The following is a 21,085-nucleotide window of genomic DNA, read 5'->3' as shown; positions in this document are numbered from 1 at the left end:
TAAGGTGCAAAAGTTCCTTGACTAAAACTGAGGGCTGGTAAATCAGATACGAAGATGCTTGTTAGCAACATTTCTGCTATTTGTACCAACACTGTTTTGAGTTCCTTTGTTAGGATTACCAGACCTGGCCTGTAAAAATCCAGATATTCATTAGATGGCAGCAAAGAGATACTGAAAATTTTGAGCTGCCATAGAGGAAACGCCGAAAGAATGTTAGGTACAGTATCACTAAAGCAAATCAATTAACAATAGCAGTTCGGGAACCTTATGGAACAATCAACTTATTTTTTTCATTTTAAAAGAAAGTTGCACTAAACTTTTCTATGGGTCATTTCAAAAGAAAAAGGAACAAGGGGAAGGAAGTTTCTTGGTATGGTGTTTGCAGCTTGCTACTTTCTTCAGGTGTTAAAGAAGAGAAAAGCATCCACAAGATACCAAATAGCTAAAACTATATATCATACTGTGGGAGATAAAAATCATACTCTGAGTCTGCCGTCAGGCAGTGTCTGAAAGAAGGAAGAGGCCGAGAGGGCAATTTCCAGACTCTTGGAAATGTTATGCTGCGTTACCATCAGGAAGAGAAAGAAAGGGCAAGGTGGGAACCGAGGTCGGGCCATAGCTGGGGACTCTTCAGCAGCTGGACCCAGCTTCCCTTTGCCCTGGGCCGCTTTGCCTTTTGTCTGCAGCTGCTTCACGAGGGAGGTGGAGCCTTGGCAGTAACTTCGGGCTCCCCAAACCACCTTTTGTTGTCAGCTGGGCGTGACGTCAGAGGCTGCCGCCGCGCCAGGCAAGGTTGTGTCCACATGTGACCAGCTGAAACTAGTTCTGAAGACACAAAGGGAAAGAGAGGGAGATAAGGAGCAGATAGCCGGGCAGGCGGTGGAGCAGAGCCAGCGGAGCGGCCGGGAAGCACGAGGCAGCCTTCAGCGGAAGACGGACCCAGAGTCGCCAATTACGCCCTCAGCATCCATCCAGGCAAGTCGGCGGGCGAGCTCCCGGGCGCGAAACTTCGCCGCTGCCCTGCGACCCGGCCTGGGAAGGGGCAAAAAGAGGCAGGAGGCGCCTCCGAGCCTCCGCTCTGCGAAAAGAACAGCCACCGCGCGTCCCCGGACCCCCGAAAGGGCAGGTCGGGCTGAGTTTTTCGTAAGAGTTTCGTTTTATTAGCGCCCACGTTTAAGGTGCCAGACGCTGCAGTAGCCCAAACGCGGGCGAAAGACCCCTCTTTCCAGCTCAGCCTCAGGGCAAGCTCTCAAAGAGGATTACCTTTGATTGATGTCCGGGAGGGGCCACGAAGTTGAGGAAGGGGGGGGGCGGCAGCCTGCTTTTCTCAATAAGTAGGTAGAAGTTCTTTTCTCTGCACCCGCCGAGACTCTCCACCAGATGATGCTCCGTTAGCCATAAAGTTCCTCTGGAGCGAAGGTGGAAGGCAGCGCGCCTGCCTCAGCAGAGGGGTGGAGGGTAAGCGACCTGTTGGATTTCGACGCCGAATCCTCTCGATTCTTCCCGTCCTGGGAAGGTTCCCCTCGGCCTTAGATAGCATTTAGGGTGAGGGATGCAGTCGTGCGCGTGTGTGCAACTTTTTGCGTGCCAAAACTTGTTCCAGGCAGAGCTTTCTTTGCGTGGAAACTCCAAGAATCTATCTGAAGCCACCTGTATCTAGTTGGGATGTCCAAGTCATGATACTGAGCACCCCAGCAGAGATTGAGAAACCCACTAATGTATAGCAATATCTCTTTAAAGTCTGCTGGGCTGGAGGGTCATGAGAAAAGGGTTGGAATAAAACATCCATTTGCTGGGTCCATTTTAGTAATTGTGCATCAACCTTCTCGGTCCTCCTGTGTTTTCCTACCTGTAGCTCTTCTACTCTGAACACCAACTTGCTTGAGCCATCAGGAACATAGATGAAGAAAAGTTTCCTTCTGCTTCAGGCTAGTTAATCAGGAAGACCTGTGGATAAAGGGGATGCCTACACACCTTGAACGGGTGGCAAAATCTGCTCTGTAAGAACACAGGGGCACTCCTGCTGGATCGAGCCATGGCTTTAGCCTAGCATTTTGTCTGTCACAGTGGCGAGTCAGAGCTCCTAAACAGGAGATGAATACATACCTTCTCCCACCATTGTTCCCCTACAACTGATATTTGGAGGCATGCTACCCCCAACTCAGATGTATCAGAGAGTCTTCAGGATGAATAGCTCTTGACAGACCTAGTCTTTAAGAGCTATGACTGCGAATGCTGCAAAATGGATTTAAAAGCTTTGTCTTAATCTGTGTTAAGTGCCTTTTAGCATCCACTTCTGCAATGGTACATCTTGATTTTTTTTCTGCTTTTGTTACTCCACTAATTATTTGGGCTAATGCTGTAAAGGGTATTTAGAGTGGAGGGGTGTATATGTGTGTGGGCAGAGGGTGTACTCCTGATCATTTTTAAAATATAATTCTTATTAAAAAAAAATTAAAAAGAAAATAAAAACGAATACAAACTAAAAGAAAAAAAAGAAAAAAATCAAAGAGAAAGCTAAAAGTTCAAGAAGGGGGGGGAAGTAAAAGAAAAATAGAAAAGAAAGAGAAAAGATTCAAAGATGTAGCTTCCTTCTTTACAGCAGTTATAAGTACGAATCATAAATTTACCTCTTACTCTGTGGTTAGAACATAACTCTCTTCTTTCTATACTCTATTCTGTCTAGTCATCAAAACCATAAATTTAAGTTCATTTTTTTTCTGTTTCATGCAAAAAGTCCATAAGGGTTTCCAGGCAGCAGTAAACGTAGATACTGGGTGTACTCCTGATCATTGTAAGCATCTGCAAGAAATGGACATTCACAGGGGGACAAGGGGAGACCAGTTGACAACATGTGTTTCATGACATGGGATACAAATCCTATAATCTATGTACAGCACTTGCATCAAACATAGGAAAGCAAAGGTAACACAGGATTTGCACCTTGACATTACTATGCATGTGTTGTCATTTTGGTGTAATTTTGATTTGCTTTGAACATTTGTACTTCAGATTCTTTCCAGGCTTAGCAGTTCTAAGTCAATTTAAGTTGTGAACTTTGGCTTAGCCAAGCTCCAAAATACTTTATGCAGCAAGCAGAAATTTTAATGATTGCTGGTCATTTCTCCAGGATAGTCCTCCTAAAATCTTGTTGCCTGCTTAATTGAGGAGGAAAGAGCCGTTACTCACCATGGAACTTCTAGAACTTGAGAATGCATGAACTATGGAATAAAGACCTTCCTTTTAAGCTGGGCTGCACCTCTATTCACAGGTTCTTGTTCTTGGATCATATTTAGCCTAGAGAAGAATGTGAGTTGAGTGTATTTCATCCCATGGCAGGTTCCAGGAAGGAAATGTCCTCACCTTGTCCAACAACACATAACCAAATGGTGTGGTCTTATTATGGAAAAGAAAGGGAGTGATTGTACCATGCCCTAGTACATTTGATCACAGTTTGTTTAACTTTAAGTCCTTATCTAAGCATAGGTTTAATTAACATGGGTGAGGTAAGGCAACATCCTGTTGGTAGCCTAAGAATATGCTCTCCTGGTATTCCTGTGCCGTGTTGGTCTCTCCGTCACCAGTCTGAAAACTCTTGGCAAGCAGCAGGTTCTTTGGTAATTCCCTTTTTCTTCTCATCATGCCCCTTCCTCATTCTAAAGATCCTGGGTTATGACCAGAATGTACAGACCAAAACATCTAAAAAGTCTCTCTGATTTTTTCCCCAAAACCAAAACAAAAGGCTTATTCCTGATTTGCTGTATACTTGCCAGATTTAAATGTACTGTATTATTATGTCTGCAAGGTGTATGTGAGTTTCTTCTTGGGATTTTTGGTTCCCCCCCCCCCCCGCCATTAGTCTGGAGTAGATAACCCAGTTCAAATGTTACTGCTCACCAACAGCAGTGCAGGAGCGGAATGCAGGCTATGGCAACAAGATCTACCATCTTCTGACTTTTCATACATAGTGTAATATACATGTATGTTGGGATGATCCAACTGGGTGGAGCATCTAGTCAACCTTGGCTGATCTCTCAAAGCCAAGCAGAATAGGACTTAATATTTGGATGGAAGATCACCAATAAATACCAAGTCTATAGGGCAGACTAAGATTTAAAAAAAAAAAAAAAGAGTAGAAAGCATCTTGGAAGAAGGCAATGGCAAACCACTTTTGTCAAGAAAACTACACGGGTATGCCCATGCTCTGCTTAACTGAGACTTTACGTAGGAAAGGGATTTGTAGTACAAGATGCTTGCACTGCAGCATAAGGGGAAGAATAGTTGGCATAGCACCATTTTCTACTCCTATGAAATACAGTCAATGTACCTACATACTATCACACTAGTCCCTTTCAGAGTGAGCAATGTTAGGCTGAGCCCAGATATATTAAGTCAAAGAATCAGGAGATTAAAAAAAAAAAATGTATGCAACTATTTAGTTTAAGCAGTACTGTTCAACCTGTCTATAACATTTTCTCTTTGCAACCATCTTTGCTTCCATGACATCCACACACCCCTTCGTACACTGCTATTTGTTCTTTGAGCTTTTCATCTCTGTTTATCGAGATCTCCTCACCTCTATCCCACCACAACTTTATTGGTCTTCCTCTTCCTTTCAACCGATTCACTCTTTCTTCTTAGATTTGTTTGCAATTCTATCTTCATTCATCTTCTCTATATGATCAAGCCGGCTGGAAGTATACAGTATACTTCTCCCCTGCACTGGTCACTCACTTTTGTAACATGGAATCAATAACTTCTGAATAAGGCTGGAAGGTAGATGAAATATGATAAAATAACTTTCATTTTGAGAAATTTGCAATTTGTGCAAACCATGATAGTATTGATATTTTTGGTTGTACTTCCTCCAGATCACCTATCTTTGATAACACATTTTACTAATATTTTTTTTTTTTGCACTTCCCCAGACTGTACTTTGATGAAGCTCAGTGTTGGGATATTGGGATTTCACTTGCCTCTGATTATGTGTAGAGGGGATGAGAAGTACATCAGAAAGTATTCCATCAGAAGATTATTTTCCCTCGTAATCTGTCAAGGCGGTATTCTCACTGATCAAAAGGATGGGCCAGGAATAATTATGTCTGCCTGTGCTATCCAGCCATAATCCTCTGTGAGGACCTTCTCCAACCTGGCGTTCTCCAGATGTGTTGGCACTGCAGTTCCCAGTATTCTCAGCCAGGTTGGGAAAGCCTGCTAACAAACGCATTTAACTTAGAAGGCTCATTCTGTAGTACCACCCCATTTATGATATCTTTTTTCTTCAGCTCTGTATATCAGAAATAGGGCATAGCATGCATTGTGATCCACACAATGTATGCTTGTATGCTGTCTGGAATTTTTATTGTCTTGCTGGGTGCTTTGAGATGGTAATGGCTCTTTTACTGAATTGATGTGAGGAGTGTTGATTCACTCATCAGATGGTGGCAAGCCATGTAAAAGCTGATGGATACCACCTTTCATTTGTTAGATGGCAGGCATGGTGCTTGGAGGGAATGAGCACAGACGGTGGAAAGTTTAGCTGTGGACAGTAGATGCAATGTTTGGAACTTCTCCCGAGGCAGTGCAACCCTATGCATCATTTCTTAGAAGTTAGTCCAATTGACTTCAATGAGACCAATTTCCAAATAAAGTTATATAGGGCTACTGCTTCAGCAGCTGTCCCTCCTTTTTCAGGCTAGTGGAGATTAATTGATGGTAATGAAATAATTTGTGAGGGTTCAGCCTTGTGAGATCACTGCAACCCAATGATTATATAAAAAGGAAAACTCTCTCAAGCTGAGCTTTATTTCTGGTGACTGCACAGACTTATCTAGGCAGATTTTGAGGCAGTAGTATGGAAGTGGTTTGCACTGTCTTATTTTGAATGGTTGTATATCCTCAAAAGAACAGAGGTGAAGAAAAAGAAAGGGGCTAAGAATAAAGAATGGTAGGAGAAGGTGGCATGGAAGGCAGACTCTGCAGCATCTCAAGAGACAGCCAGGGGAGAGGGAGGTAGGAAGTGGGGAAATGGAAGAACACTGCATATTATTGAGTTGCGTTGGGCTCAGAAATTTGGGAAGCCTGCAGGGAAAGAGTGGGGAAATAGGCAATTTTGCATGTGTTTCACTAAGGAGAAGGAGTAGCTAAAGTTTGGAGAGTGATGGGAGTCACAAAGCGAAACAGGTAAGACAGGACTGGGGAAAGAAATGCAGTTGTTCCCAAAATGGAGTAGGAGACAAACACCCCAAAGGTCTGAGCAAGTAGGGAAAACATATATCTTTTAGATTCCTTGTAGCTGCCAAATGAGTGCCTGTAGACTTTAGAGAATTCTCCTGGAGTTTGTGTGCCTTTATTCCAGATAGTTAGAGAACCTCAACGGATATTATATGTCCCCTAATTGAGATGAGTTTCCAAAATATTCATTGATTCTAAAATATTCTGTCAATATATCTGAATGCAAGAGAAGATAAAGTAAGTTGTACAGTTACGTTCTTTTTCTCCATGCTTCCCCCCCCCCCATTCCTGCTTTTGCTGTATGTTCATCATGGAGAATTGGATTATTTGGGAGAAGGGGTAAACCTTACACTTACAACTTTTCCTTTTTTAAAAAACTGGAAATCTAAGATCTACCAAATGGAACATGAAATACAGACTCTTAAGGACAAGTCACATTATCATGCAACAGTCCTTCCAGTTTTACTTTACTGTAAAAACACAATAGTCCCATACTGATGTTAATGAATTAGGAAAGAACAATAGCATAAATAAGTAATAAAATGATAGCTGCAGTTTATGGCACAATAACAGTGTCTCTTGTTTCAGCTGCATATGTGAATTCCTCAGTCCCAGAGTGAAGAAATCTGGAGCCTCCAAAGTAAAGAAAATCTTATATTTAGTGTTGTTGTTTTTTTAACGATAAGATAGTTTTTTTTAATGAGTTAGCATGCTGTGTGGCACAAGGTTCCAGCACTGCCTCCATTTCTAATGATGCCTGTGATATGTAGCTTCAGCCCAAAGTTTGCCTGGACTGTACCTGTCCAAAAAAGGGCTAAACTAAACAGGTTCTAAGGAATGTCCTGCAAGAGTGAAGTATTAAAAGGGTCTTGTTATAGTAAGGCAAAATTTATAACCTTGTAATACACATCCCTGAGGGCAGGCACTCCTGAAATGAATGAGTCTCTTCAGCAGCCATTTTGTCAAAGCTTCACAGCATGTTTCCAAAATTTCAGATGTGCACACAAATCCCAAAAGCAGGATTAATGTGTTAGTTTGGGATGTTAAAGGCTTCATTTCATATTCCTACTAGCTTAAAAGCCACTATGTTTAATCTAGAGTGTAGCTCTGGTGATAAATAAAATGTACAGTAAAAATATGTTCATACTTATCAGTTTTCTTTTCAGGTTTGTATTCTGACATGCTTGTAGATCAACCTTCTGCAATCTTGCATCTTCAGAATGTGTTGGGACTTCCCAACTCCCCAAATCCCTAGCTGTTGGAACCATACTATTAGGATCCTGGGTGTAGAAAACCCAACAGTCTAAAGCAATGATTCTCAGACCGTGGCCCCGTGGTCTACAGCAACCTTCCTGCATTCCCTGCCAGCCAGCTGTCTAGACCATGAATTTGCTTGCTGCTTCAACCCCAGCCTCCTCACATTTACCACCAGTCAGCTAGTCTGCAAAAATGGATCAGCAGCTAAAAAGTGGTTCACTGACATGTACAAGTGATCCTACAAACTGCAACACAAATTACTTCAGGTTCAGCAGTAAACAAGTGTATTGAGTAAATAGATATTAAGATTCAGAACAGTTGATTTATTGGAACATGATAGAAAAAGTTTTATCTATTTTGAGAAAGTTGGGCAGATTCAACTTCCTGCAAATATCTCTCCCTTTGACCACTCCAAGCCCTATGAGATCAGCAATGGGTGCCACGTTAAGGGGGGTGTTGTCTTTTCTTCCCACTGATTCTGAGATCCCTGCATAGGGAGCATGCAGGCTGCATAATTTCTGCAAGCACTGAAGTTCCAAGAAGGAGTTGCTGATGATCTCTCCATATGTTTGGGAGAAACTAATCACTCAAGTCAGGAAGACAAGTCTGCCAGCTCAAAGGATTTTAAAAGGTGTTAACAGTGGAACATTGCTCTCTAGATTTGCAGTCCAGTTCTGTGATGGTTTAGTCAGAAGCAAATTTATTACATTTAATACAATTTCTCAATAATAGTTGCAGCCAAAGTCTTGTAGAGCCCATATGAAGGAATTCATTGCAAGCCTAAGGATTCATCTGATTAAAAGGACACGGTGTAGCAGCTACTGTTGTGTTTGAAGTGGCACCTGGAGCAGATCTTGCTTGGCAAACTTGATTGGGTAGAGAAAGTCCAAACTAAGCTCTTTGTTATTGTGCTTGGCACCTGCAACCTCATTCCAACATCCCTGGAAGGTTTTCAGTGGACATAGTCCAGGGTTACTCACATCTTTAGCAATCCTAAATGTTGCCAAAATATGTCTCAACTTTCAGCTTCATCTCAGCATGTACATCTGAAAGAGCTAGTAGGAATTAGGTATGTTCCAAGACATAATTACACTAAAAGTGAAACATGATGAAAGAAAATATTGAGTCATTTGGAAGAGGGTAGTCCCAAGGACACCTTTTTAAGTATGTATGTATGTATGTATGTATGTATGTATGTATGTATGTATGTAATGTATGTATAAAGATTTCAAGGAATAGAAAATTTGGGGAGATCGCCTATACATTAGATTTTTCTTAACATTAATCTTCTCAAATGATTTTATTTGGCTGTATTGGTCTTTATGTGTCTTTGAGTGTGTGTGTGTACATACATATAATATTTTATTTGTGAGCCGCCATACAGTGAGATGGGTGGTGTATAAATTTGATTAATAAAATAAATAATACATAAATAAAATATTTCAGAATATAGTAGAATAACTGATAGTCAATATTTTAATTTTTATTTTCCTAGTTTGCAAATAGGTAATTTTATTATAGTAATTGCAGGAATGAAGAAGAAAAAGCCTTCCCCCTAAATGTGAAACTATAGAGGAGGGTAGGTATTGTTGTGTGTATCTGTACCCTTCCTTCCTTCATTGTACACAAGGTGAAACATGTGAATGTAAACTCAATAGTATTTTAAGCAAAAAGCCGTAATTTCTTATGTTTCTTATGGTTCCTGATGATTAAATTTTTTTTGTTAGTGTTCTCTTTCTCTTCACTTCTGATGAATTCGTAGTAGCCTTGAGTCTACTCTTTACTTAAGCTTAATTGAAATATAATGTAGAGAATATGTTCTCTAATTGTTGCCACTTTGGTCAGTTAGAACAATAAAGGTAATGTGAATGCAGAACCTGATATCACACCCCCAGAAAGCTTTCCGCAGACATGAACCCCAACCCAGTGTTCTGCACTTGAAGGATGCGTGATGAATTTCAATGTTCTGGCATGCAAGCAGTGCTTTGTAAAGATTGCTCAGATGGTCATTCCTGTCTGCAAAGTAACAAACTTCCTGTATTGCTCTGTCTATAATATGCTTATCTTTAGCATACCTTCTACAGTTAAATAGCTTAGTTCAAATAAGATGGTCTTGCCTTAAGTCTGGTTTCAGGCAGTAGACAAATCCCATAAATAAGTAAAATAAAATTATTTTCCTTTCATGGTTTGATTTGCCACCTGGTATGTACGTTTTACATATTACTTGGATTTGTTATGTTTATGGTTAAAGATATTACATTCTGTTTTCACATAGTGGGAGATCAATCCTGTTTCTGAAATAATTAATGAAAGCAGAAGAGACACATTGCTGAGTTTGGAGAGAATGGTATTCTGCAGCCAGAAATAAAAGAAAGGAAGACCCTAACGTAAGACTGAATATACACATGGAGAGTATGGGAGCAAGAACAGTGGTTCTTTGCTGGATTTTGAAATGGTCAAAGAAAGATTCAGGATGAGGAATTGTATTTCTTGCATGCCTCCAGAAAAAAGAGTTCCAGGAACCACACTAGGCCCACGAAGCAGCACTGAAACATTTCCCAAGCAAAAGTCAGGCGGTAATAGGAAGATGATAAAATCTGCATGAAACTAGTTGTACCCATGATGGTGCTGGGCTTACTATCATTCAAAATATAAGCCAAGTTCAAACATCTGTCAAAAATTCATAAACCATGACACTATGAACAAGTAGCATCGACCACCCATGTTGTTCTCTGCTCCTGGATCAGGTTTTAATACATTAAGCATGACTTGATTCAGACATAATTCCCTCCTATGTCCAGACCAAAGAATCTGAGTAGAATGCTCATTAAGAAATTGGCAAAATAAGCCAGGATTTATCCTGATCCAAGTCTAAATTCTGGCATCCTAATGACTATTAAGTAAGCCAGTTCCTCAGTTTGATTATTACAAGAAATTTTGCCTTAATAGAAACTGGTATTGTGGTGCCAAAGTAGGTGTGTCAGAAAATGGAAACACACACGTGTGGTCCTAGAATTCCATTTTTTTCCTCTTTTAACAAACAAAAGTACATTTGGTATGTGGCAGTCTGAGTGCTGAAGGATTAGGTGAGAATACACAGTTAATATTTCCCTGCTTGTGATAAATTATGTCGCCACCACAGTCAGAATAAGATTTTTACACAGGAGAAAAAGCATATATCAGTTGGCCAAGGTTTTTGAGTTTAACAAGCTAAAGAAAACTGCATGGCATCTCATGTATTTTCTTGTTTGACCTTGGGACATCTAGTTAAAAAATTCCAGTTCAAGGACAGAAGTACAGTTGCCTTTTTAGATCATTATTTTCCTCCTTCCTTGTCATTAGTTGCCATCATCCCCCTGTCTTCTGCAGGGGGAGGGGGAATGAGGAACCCTACAAAAGGTCTCAAACTCCTTCGTCTGGAGAACTGAAAAGCAGTTTTCCACAGTGAAAATTATCTAGACAATATCAACAGCAAGAGCAAGATCAGTATCCTCTTGTGGGGGAATACATTGTGCCGACATTTTAAAGGGAGGAAAAACTTATGCCCCCTTCTGCGTGAGTTTTGCCACAAGTCTCATGTTGCCCTAGGAACTCCTTAAAGTGGGAGAAAGTAAAAAACAGGCAGAATGTGGAGTTATTTCAGACAACATCCCTGCCACCACTGAGGCAACAGGGAGAAAACTCATCTGCCTATAGTTCCCCTGTTGTAGCAAACGAGTGTAGTACAAACTTGATGTACACAACCAGGTCATCTTCAGGGAGGATTAAAAACATCAAGAGGGTAGTTGCAGCTGTAATGACCATCTTGGTTTTTTTTTTTTTAAAAAAACAAAACCTCCCCCTCCCCACAGATACCCCTGTACAGAAGTAACAGCTGCGTTGCAAAACCAGTGGGAGAGCTAGTCAGAATTGAGAGTTCCTCCCACTAAACCATGTGCATAACACGCTCACCCAGGCTTACTACGTAGGTCAGTTTTTTTTGAAGGATTTCAACATTTCTCCCAAAGGAAATATATACCTGAAGACAAACTCTGTTTAGGCAGGAGTACGCAGTGTTTTGGGGGACAAAGCATTGGGGGCCTGCTGAGGGCCCTCCTGGCCCCAGAAACGCATGGAGCTAGAGCAAAGAAGCGAGCAAGCCTAGGGCAATAACAAAACGTGATTTTGTGAATTGAATCATTCCGTATGGTATTGAAGAATAAAATTACAATTTGAAAACAACTTTTGGAAAGGCCCTGGGCGTTCCAAGCCTTTGTATGGCTGGATGTGGCCCTGGGGCTCTGGGTGTTGCGCCTCTCCTTTAAAGATGGGCTAGTATCCAGAGGAAACAATTAGACCAGCTTGTTCAGGGCCTGACAGCAGCCTTTCTTGGCTTGTTGCAGCTAAGAAAGGCTTCAACAGACCCAGCCTCTAGCAAGTCTATTGTTGGGCGTTGCAATCAGAGCCGAGTTCGGATCTGGATTGCTCTTAAGGCTGAGCTCCTGCCCTTGTTTAAAGAGGGCTTTGAAGAGAAATGCCTGGGCTGTGTCCTGACAGGCACTTTGCTCTCCCTCAGGATGTTTCCCGGCTGAAAGCTGAACCGGGGCAAAGGGGGGCGGAGGGTGTCTGCCTTCAGCCTGTGTAATTCTCTGTGACAGTTCAATTCAGAGGGAATCTGACCACCTCCCAGCATCAGGTGCAGCCAATGGAGCCTCGGTAATGAGCTGAGCTGCTGTCTGCAGTGGCCTGCCTGGGGGGCGAGGGGGCTGTTGGAGAGGGAGCAAAAATGCTGATTGTGTCTTTCTTTCCCTCAGCCACCTCCTTTCCCTCCACTGAGCACAGCAGGCTGCAGCCCGGTCCCACCAATAGTGGAAATGGGGGCCAAAGACTCTTTCCAGCAGGGCTGCAGACACACTTCCAACTTACTTCGTCTAAAATGCCATCTAGGGTCTGCTTACCCCCTACTTTCTCTATCCTTCCCCACCCTCCCCACTTCATTGCTTGGGATTGGAAGAACAAGGATTAAATATCCTGCAAGTACATACTGTATAATGAAAGACATGTGCTGGTTAGATCCTCCAGCACACTGGATACCCCTGGAGTAGTTGGGAGCCTAAAAAGGAAATATGAAGCAACCTTATGCAAAAAACCCAGGAAGCCCTTATCCTCCTTAGCACCTTACCAGAAGCCTGGACAGAGTTACAAGCAAAGCTTCCAGACCTCTGGCCCAGGTCCGCCATTTAACCCTGCCTGAAGTCAGTTTCATAATTAGTTTCTACAAAGAGGTATGGATTTAGCAACTGCATATGCCAAGTTAACAACTGGATTGTGTATTTTATTTCAAAAGCAAAACACAATTCAGCCCTCTAGGTCCTGTGGGCAGTGGGCTAGAGCAACGGCCCCTGGCTGGTGCTCTCCAGATGCTCTTGGGTTGCAGCTTGCAGCCCCTCGCTGTGTCGTTGGAGGACACAAGCCTGGGAAGGCCGAGCACAGAATAGGCCCACTCTGTGTTTCATAACTGCCTCCTTTCTAATAACATTTAAGATGAATAAGCAAAAAGTTGCAGTTGTGCATGTTGTTCATTATTTTATAAAATCTCTACCCTGCTTTTTACAGATTCATGGAGTTTGAGTTTTATCATAAAAATGCTAAGCGACAAAACGAAAACTATATTTGACAAGAGTTTTGTCCTCTTTTTTTTCCAGTGTTTTTTTAAAATCACTTTGGAACCTCTGAATCTGGAACTGAAATTAGCCATTTGCAGCAAAGGACTGCAGTTACTGTAATTGGCTTAATAAAGCAAATCCTTAATGGCCATGTTTCTACATTCAAGAGGCAAATTAAAAGGCTCCCTGTCATATACTCTGTCATCTTTATGCTCCATCCATGCCACTGAAAAGCCTTGGGAAAGGATGCCTTGAGATTAGCAACTTCTATGCAACTAAACAAAGAGTTTTGTTTTCTGATTTATCCTCACATTTTCTCTGTTTGTGTGGGAGATGCAACAGAAACATTTTGCTGTTCCTTTTAGTTTTTATTCTTTGATCTGTCAGCCCTGCTGTTGGCTGTCCTGGGTAAATAAGAATTACATTTACACCCATGAATGGAATTGCCATTGTGGAGTTCCGTGTATGAGAGAAGTGTATAAACCTGTTAAAAGAAGAATGACTAAATCCTGCTTGCTGGAATAAATAATGGAGGAGTTGGAAGAAAATTGCAAAGTAGCAGTGATTTAACAAAAACAGCCTGTGTGCGATGGCTTTGTGCATGTGTGCCATTCCCCTTCTTCATGGGATGTGTGTGCACATACACACTCTTCTGCGGCACTCGTTTCCATAGACTCTTTGTTGGGGTATGGTAATAGGCTGACGTTAAGTGAACCAGCAGGGGGAGCTGCCTGCCTTCTGAAGCTCCCCACGAGATCTGATCGTGATGAGCTTTTATTTTTAATCTTCTGTTTTAATTCTCAAAACTGTGCCTGTCAGGGTTTCTTTTCCCCCTCTGGATTCTTTCTGAGATGCATAAAGGCTCCATGGCAGCGGAGATCCCCCCAGCCTCAGGAGCTTTGGCAGAGACGAGGTGGCCTGCTGAGCGCTAGATAAAAGAGACACTGGGAAATGAGGGGACGGGAGCAGCAATGGAGAGGGGTGGGGAGCAGGGCCTCACTATTGCCAGCCTGCGGACACCTCCCAGCTTTCCAAAAGTAGGGGCAGCATAAATCCCTTTGGCAGGTTTGTTTTTCCCAGTTTTCCACTTGGTTGCGCCACATTTGAAGTCTGGGAGGGCCAGAGAGGGGATGCTGTTTGGAAATGGGAGGTCTGGACCTTATCTGGTCTCTGTCTTCTGCTTGGGCAGCTGCATTGGAGAGGCCCTTTAGCTGGACCTTTCACCTTGAAGTGAAAGGCATTTCCACTGACTGGTGTCACTCTGAGAATGGTGCGTGAAAGTCTAGAGTCTTGTGTAGCTTCCTATGGGGCGACACATATCAAAAAGGAAGCCCAGCTGAGCAAAACAGATAGCAAGAGCAGGAGATGAAGAAACTGATAACTAATAGCATTATGGTTTAGACAGAGAGCTCAATCAGGGACCATTATATAGTCTTCAATAATTTACTACTGTCCTTTGCAGCAACTTAGTAGGGATGTCCTATGGATAGCATCTTATAATAAGGGCTACTTTGAGCAAATACTGCGGTTAATAGGACTAGTAAGAATATATTTAATTCCTGAACTGAATGGACTTCTGCTTTGTCTACTGCAGTGAGAAATAAAATCAGAGGCACATATTTCAAGCAGGTAAATGAGTCTACAAGATTTTGAGGAAATCGATGTAAATTAATATCTACGGCAGATGGCAGCCTCTAACTGACCTTGGCTGATCTTAACAAAGCTGAGCCTGGTCTTTAGTATTTGGATTGGAAGACTACTTGGAAATCCAGATTTGTAGGCTCGACTGGGAAGTCAAAAATATTCCAGAGAAGACAGCGGCAAATACTGCTAAGAAAACTGTATGGGCACAACCACCAGGGTCAAGCTTAACTTGAGGGCATCTTTACCCTTCTAGGCTAGATTAAAGTGAAACAAAAGAGTAGTGGAAAACCACTCATATATTGTTGCAAAAAAACAAAAGGCGTGTATTCATGGCAAACCCTAAAGGCGTGTACTCATGGAGTCACCAAAGCTAAATATTTAACTTGTGACAGAAATTAAAATTCACCATGATTTACCAATAATATAAGTCACACTATTTATCGAAGGGGAGAGCACAAGGGATCATTTGCCTAAGTTGGTTTTAGAATTATGCAAATTTAAAAGTGATGCTGTTTCGTTAAGGCTGTTATTTTGTTTGTTTATTTTGAGAAGGAAACGTCTCTCATCTTAAGAGTCTGCCTCTGTTCCTTTGAATGAAAAAAATGCTAAACAGATTATCCCCATGCAAAGTCTAAAATGCTAAGAATTCACTAGCCAACCAGAGTCTTGAGGAAATTTGAATGAACTTGAGATGGCAGCTTTTTTAAAAATCAAAAATCGTTCTCCTTCTGTGAATTTAATTACAGCTTGAATTACTGATGTGTAGCCAAGTCTGCATTTCCTGCTATGGTAGTGAAGTAAGGGGCAGAGCTTAACCTGTTGCATGTTTATATTCCAGGCTGCAGTTCAAGGCCCAGGAACAAGGCCAGCAGAAAATCATATCCCTCCCTTTTGTCACATGCCTCCATCTTACTAGCTCTTTTCTTGGGATTGGAATGTATTTTATGCCAACAGTGATTTCAGTGTTTTTCCTCTTACAGAATGCAGGCCCGGGGACTCTTTCTCCTCTTGGTTTTCATCCTTCTGGCTGTATCTTCAGAAGCTGGCAAGAATAAGAAGGGTGAGTGTCAGACTTCTGATTGCCCAAGAAATAAGTCCCTATTTACAGTTGGCTATTTTTAGAAGATGTCTTTCAGTAGGGCTTCCAGAACTGGACTATAAAAGTACAGGAAATACCCAGTATTTCCTCTGGGTACTGGGCTAGAAACCAGGAAAAAGTAAGTTCTAGTCCTGCCTTAGGCATGAAGCCAGCTGGGTGGTTTTGGGCTAGTCACTCACTCTCAGTCCTAGGAAGAAGGCAACAGCAAACCATTTCCCAAAAACATTGCCAACAAAACTGCCATGTAGTCAGAAGAGTCAAGATTGATTTGAAGGCACAGAAAAGCCCGCCATCCTACTTTAGGTGAGGAGAGACAGGCTGCTTTTAATGGTTCAAGATAGATTATAGAAAATAAAAGGCTATTTCTTGTGAGTCAGAAATGACTGCCTGTTCTTCATGTAGACAAGGTCAAGAAAAATGGTTCCGATTGTGAGGAATGGCGCTGGGGCCCTTGTATCCCCAACAGCAAGGACTGTGGTGTGGGCTTCCGTGAAGGAACCTGTAATGAGGAGACTAAGAAGCTGAAATGCAAGATTCCATGCAACTGGAAGAAGGAGTTTGGAGGTGAGCATGCACCTGATTTAAAGGAAGACTCGGGGAATGATGCACCAGTCTTATCAGAGCCTCAGGAAGTCAGCCAGGTAGTTTTCAAATTTAAATTTGAAAGAATAGACACAGACAATTAATACTTGCATTGTATGTCAACCCATTGCTTGCTTCAATACAGTATCCATTTGTCTTGGTCGGTCTCTGGTAATTGGCTTCCTCCATTGCTTCTTGTTATGCTTTCATGAAAAGCATATCCTCTGGCTTCTGAGGCCAACTAGTCTCTCCAGAAAGTGATTGTTTGTAGTTTCTGGCAGCTGCAGCTCTTTTACCATTTAGGACTATAAGAAGCTTCCCTCTGTCACATTAGCCAAATGGTCCTGGTAGCTCTGTGCTGGATGGCAGTGGTTCGTGAGCTTGTGAACCATGTGCTCATCTCCTGGGCATCTGAGTTATTTCTCATCTGAGAGAAAATGATGGGGAGGGGAAGCCAAGCTGGATCTAGGTTGTCGTGGATCCTGTATATATCTAACAGTTCTTACTTTTCCCCTAGCTGATTGCAAGTACAAGTTTGAGAGCTGGGGTGGCTGTGACTCTGCAACAGGTCTGAAGGCCCGTTCAGGTACTCTGAAGAAAGCTCTTTACAATGCTGAGTGCCAGGAAACTATTCAAGTGACTAAGCCCTGCTCTCCTAAGGCCAAGTCAAAATCCAAAGGTCAGTCTATCTGTAAGAGGCCATTGATAAAGCCTTTGGTGTTTTATTTTGCATGCTTCTAAGTGGTAAAAGAATGGAAATGGGCCATTCAGAAGATGTGGAATTCAAGGGTGGGTATCCTGATTGCCAGTCATGGTTCTTACTATAATGCCTTAGGATTCTTTCTGTCCAAAAGAGGTTCAAGTCTGTTTGGCACTCTCTGCTATAGGCATCCTCCTTAGTATCCATACAGGTCCCTGGCCAGGTTTGTTAATTTGTAATGTACTTTGAATAGCTACAAAGCAGAGGCAAACTACTACAAGATTGTTGCTAAGAAAACAATATGGATATGTCCATGTCATGCCCAAAGGGCTTGAGGGCACCCATCATCCTCATTTCTTTTCTCCACAGTGCCTGCTGGGGGGACAGTGAGAGCTGGAGAAGATAAGACCAGCAGCATCACTAGTCCTGTTCCAATGCCCAGAATTCCCAACAGGCATTTTGGTAGTTATAAGTTCTCCATATCTAGTGGGTACCAGCTGGGGAAAATGTTTTGATGTAGAATGTTGTGTGAATCCTGTCAGTGTAGCTTGAAATCTATAGTTTATGGTTTATTGTGTTGGGCAGATCCAGCAAAGTGTTTTATTCATTATCTGACTCTTATGCAAATCATGGGTTGGTGTGTTGTGTGAATATAGTCTCCATGTAACGTGTTGCACTAATGTTTTTCCTCCTTAATTGTTTCATACAGCCAGAAAAGGAAAGGGGAAGGACTAGTACGATGGATACAGCCCCACCATCTTCAGGGCATGGTGCCTGAGCCCACTTGGACACACGCCACTTGAAGCTGCAGCTTGGCCTCTCCCAGCTTGGCAATGCTTTGCCAAACCCCATTATTCTTCAGCCTGCACAGCCTTATCTTTAACTGCAATACCATTCCTAATTACTAGTTTTGTAGCGCGCAGGCCCACCCTTTCCTAAAGAAGGGTGCTGCTTGCCTTTCCCTTAACTTCTCTTCTACCTCCTGTCCTCCCTCCTTCCTCTGTGTCCCAGTGTCCTTTGCTCTGGTTTGCTTCCCTGAATGCAGCATGATGTTTGGAAATGGGCTAGGCTGTGCTAAGGTCTTGCTAAAGATCTCCACCTGTGGGTCCTTTGTCAAAGCCAAATGGCTTTTTGGCAGCCTCTTGCAATCTTAGCAATGCATGCAGTTTCTCCACACGGCTTCCTCTGGTCATAAACCAAAACATTTATTGAGGCACCCAAGGAAACCTTTTCAAGGAATGGGGGAGGATGGGAGAGGAATTACAGTGGAAACAAGGGGTGAAGAGCCATGTCTGCCTCACCTTCCTAAAAGACACGCTGTGCACAGTAGGAAAGGCAAGAGGTACAGACCTCTTTGATGCTGTTTTCCCACAGGAGAAGTGCCTACTTCCTGGCATGCTCTGCATAAACCAAACCTTTCCCTTCCCCATCTCTTATGCATAGATGTTTGTTGATAGGCAGACTTCCCATCTGAGGAGCAGCGTGGCTGGATCGTCTCACTGAGCTGTGCTTGCCCAGTCTTTTCTGCCCACAGGCCACCCCTGGCCTTCCTTTCAGCATCCAGGAAAGGATCCCTCAGAGCCAATGAACCTGGTTCCTTGTTTCAATCCCTTCTGTCTGTATTCCTGCTGGGATGCTGTGGCCTTTCCCTCCTTTACTGGTGCTGGGTAAGCCCTCTCTGCTTTTCACAGTTTCCCCCTTTTCCAATAAAGGTCTTTTTACAAAAACAGTCTGCTTCCCCTGTTGGGTCGTGTTTGTACATCATGAATTACTAGTCTGTGAACAAGGAAAGGACTGGCTATATACGAGGGTGGCAGCAGGTAGAAAACATGCTGTAATTGCTGTGGGGGGTGTGTGTGCGTAGAGTCACAGCTCAGTATCACTGAAGGAACGTCTATCCAAACTTGACAATGCTTAGCAGCCCAGAAACTATCTAATAGACACAGGCTGGAGGGACAGAAGGACCTCACTGTCTACGCAGATTTCTTTGGGGCATTTTTTTAGGCAGACAGAGTGAGGCACAGGTAGTCCTCAGTTACAATAGCAATTGGGACCGGAATTTCCATTGCTAAGCGGTGGACTGTACATCAGTTGTAAAGTGCAATGCCGTGGGACTGCATCATTAGCAACAGCAATCCCAGCAGTCCCTTTTGGTGTTGTTTAACAAGGAACACATGGGTCATTAAGCGAGGACCTCATGTGACCACAATATGGGAAGAGGCACTGAAACTGTGTACCAAGCAAGCAGGCTGGTGAGTGAGTACCATGGGCCAGCGCTATGAAGTATGGGTGGGTGCTATGGAGCGTGGGTGGGTGGGCGGGCAGGCAGGTGCTACGGAGTGCGAGATCCCCATGCCACCCGGGGGCTTCTCGGGGGAAAAAGCAGTGAGAGTGGGAGTGATTTGCAGGAGCAATTTGCAACCTCCTGCTGGCTTCCCCATTGACTTTGCTTGTAGGGAAGCCAGCAGGGAAGATCACAAATAGCAATCATGTGACTGCAGGACACTGCAACCATCATAGTTGCAAGCTGGTTGCCAAGCGCCTGAATCACAATCACGTGATTGCGGGGATGTTGTGATGGCTGCAACTTCGAGGACTGGTCATAAGTCCTCCTTGTTCAGCGCCATCATAACTTTGAACGATCACTGAACAAGTGGTTGTTACCCAAGAACTACCTGTATTAAAAACAACCATTTTTAGGTAGGTTAAGGATAACTTCAAGGCTTGTCTGTCATGAGCAGCTAGAGTCAGATGATGTCGAGATCCAGATAGCTGTCACCCTCCCAGAGCAGGTAGTCTGTCAGGGAACAAGGGTGGCAGCAGAGGTCTCACACCTCTCTACATCTCCTCAGAGACTTGTCCTCAGGATAGGACAAAAGAGGGCTGAGACAACAGGATCCTGGCTCTAAACAGGGCTGGGGGGTGCCATGAGGTTTTGTGAAGTGGTTTTGCTTCCTCTGTGTTCCTCTATTTGGAAACAGTTCTAGTCTGAGATAGCAAAAAAGTGGCAGCTTGGAAAAATATTTCACATCATTGCACAATAATATGCAGATGTTGTGTCTCCCTTTGCCCTCTCTGTGACCACCTATTCCTGAAGCATTGTTCATCTAGAACCATCCATCTGTTAATAGCTTATTCTCCAGTTCAATGACTAGATCAGGTATTTCTTCTTACTTAAGCTCCTCTGAGAATATAATCAAGTAAGCACAGTATAGCCACAGTGGGAATTCTGCGAATTGTTGTTGTTCATTCATTAAGTCATGTCCGACTCTTCGTGACCCCATGAACCATATCGCGCCAGGCCTTTGTGTCCTTCACTGCCTCCCAGAGTTTGCTTAGTTTCATGCTCATTGCTTCAGTGATGCTATCTAACCATCTCATCCTCTGCCCTCCACTTCTCCTTTTGCCTTCAATCTTTCCCAGCATCAGGGTCTTTTCCAAAGAGTCCTCTCTTCGCATTAGGTGACCAAAGTATCTGAGCTTGAGCTTCATTATCAATCCTTCCAATGAGCAGCCAGGGTTGATTTCCTTTAAGATTGATTGGTTTGACCTCCTAGCAGTCCGAGGGACTCTTAAGAGTCTTCTCCAGCACTCCTAACACAAAAGCTGCTGTAGGCAGCCAGAGGTGATATCTGATTTCTTCAGATCCTGATTGTCCACAATGGAAGAATAGGAATCTCTGGATAGTTCAGTGGTTATTAATTTTTTGAACTAGCTTGTGCACATGATTTCCCTAGTAAGTCTTGCATATTACAGCAGAACCACCTTTCAGCAAATCAACCATGTGTTAATTGCCCAGAATGTCAAATTCTGCTTAATTTGGACAAGAAATGTACAGTGTTTCCCACTAGTAAACAGGTAACAATTTGCCAGGCCAGCATTTTACTCTCAGCCATTGTGTTCAACAATGCAATACTCTTCTCC

At 42.9% G+C, this 21,085-nt stretch overlaps 1 protein-coding gene across 3 annotated transcripts; it reads left to right on the top strand.

Annotated features, from left to right (window-relative positions):
- Positions 1-776: 776 nt before the first annotated feature.
- MDK (midkine) lies at positions 777-18,891 on the top strand. Of its 3 annotated transcripts, none has more exons than XM_007429810.3 (5): positions 777-975; positions 15,761-15,840; positions 16,282-16,443; positions 16,979-17,140; positions 17,871-18,891. In XM_007429810.3, exons 2-5 carry the CDS (start codon positions 15,762-15,764, stop codon positions 17,894-17,896), a joined length of 429 nt encoding a protein of 142 aa, XP_007429872.1. In that variant the 5' UTR covers positions 777-975; position 15,761; the 3' UTR covers positions 17,897-18,891. The 3 variants fall into 3 exon arrangements, with proteins under 3 accessions (XP_007429872.1, XP_025023455.1, XP_025023456.1); XM_025167687.2 differs by lacking the exon at positions 777-975 and adding an exon at positions 982-1,126; XM_025167688.2 differs by lacking the exon at positions 777-975 and adding an exon at positions 993-1,143.
- Positions 18,892-21,085: the final 2,194 nt, after the last annotated feature.

This window comes from Python bivittatus, unplaced genomic scaffold, assembly GCF_059951505.1.
Source record: "Python bivittatus isolate LINGU-HERP-01145 unplaced genomic scaffold, Pbiv_v1 ctg000480_np1212, whole genome shotgun sequence".
NCBI lineage: Eukaryota > Metazoa > Chordata > Lepidosauria > Squamata > Pythonidae > Python > Python bivittatus.
This window is presented reverse-complemented; position numbering and strand designations above follow the sequence as displayed.

Excerpts from the sequence above, each read along its gene's own strand:
- MDK (XM_007429810.3), top strand. The coding sequence starts at position 15,762 with ATGCAGGCCCGGGGACTCTTTCTCCTCTTGGTTTTCATCCTTCTGGCT. Across the intron at positions 15,841-16,281 it reads AGCTGGCAAGAATAAGAAGG|ACAAGGTCAAGAAAAATGGT; the intron begins GTGAGTGTCAGA and ends TTCTTCATGTAG. Across the intron at positions 17,141-17,870 it reads GGCCAAGTCAAAATCCAAAG|CCAGAAAAGGAAAGGGGAAG; the intron begins GTCAGTCTATCT and ends TGTTTCATACAG.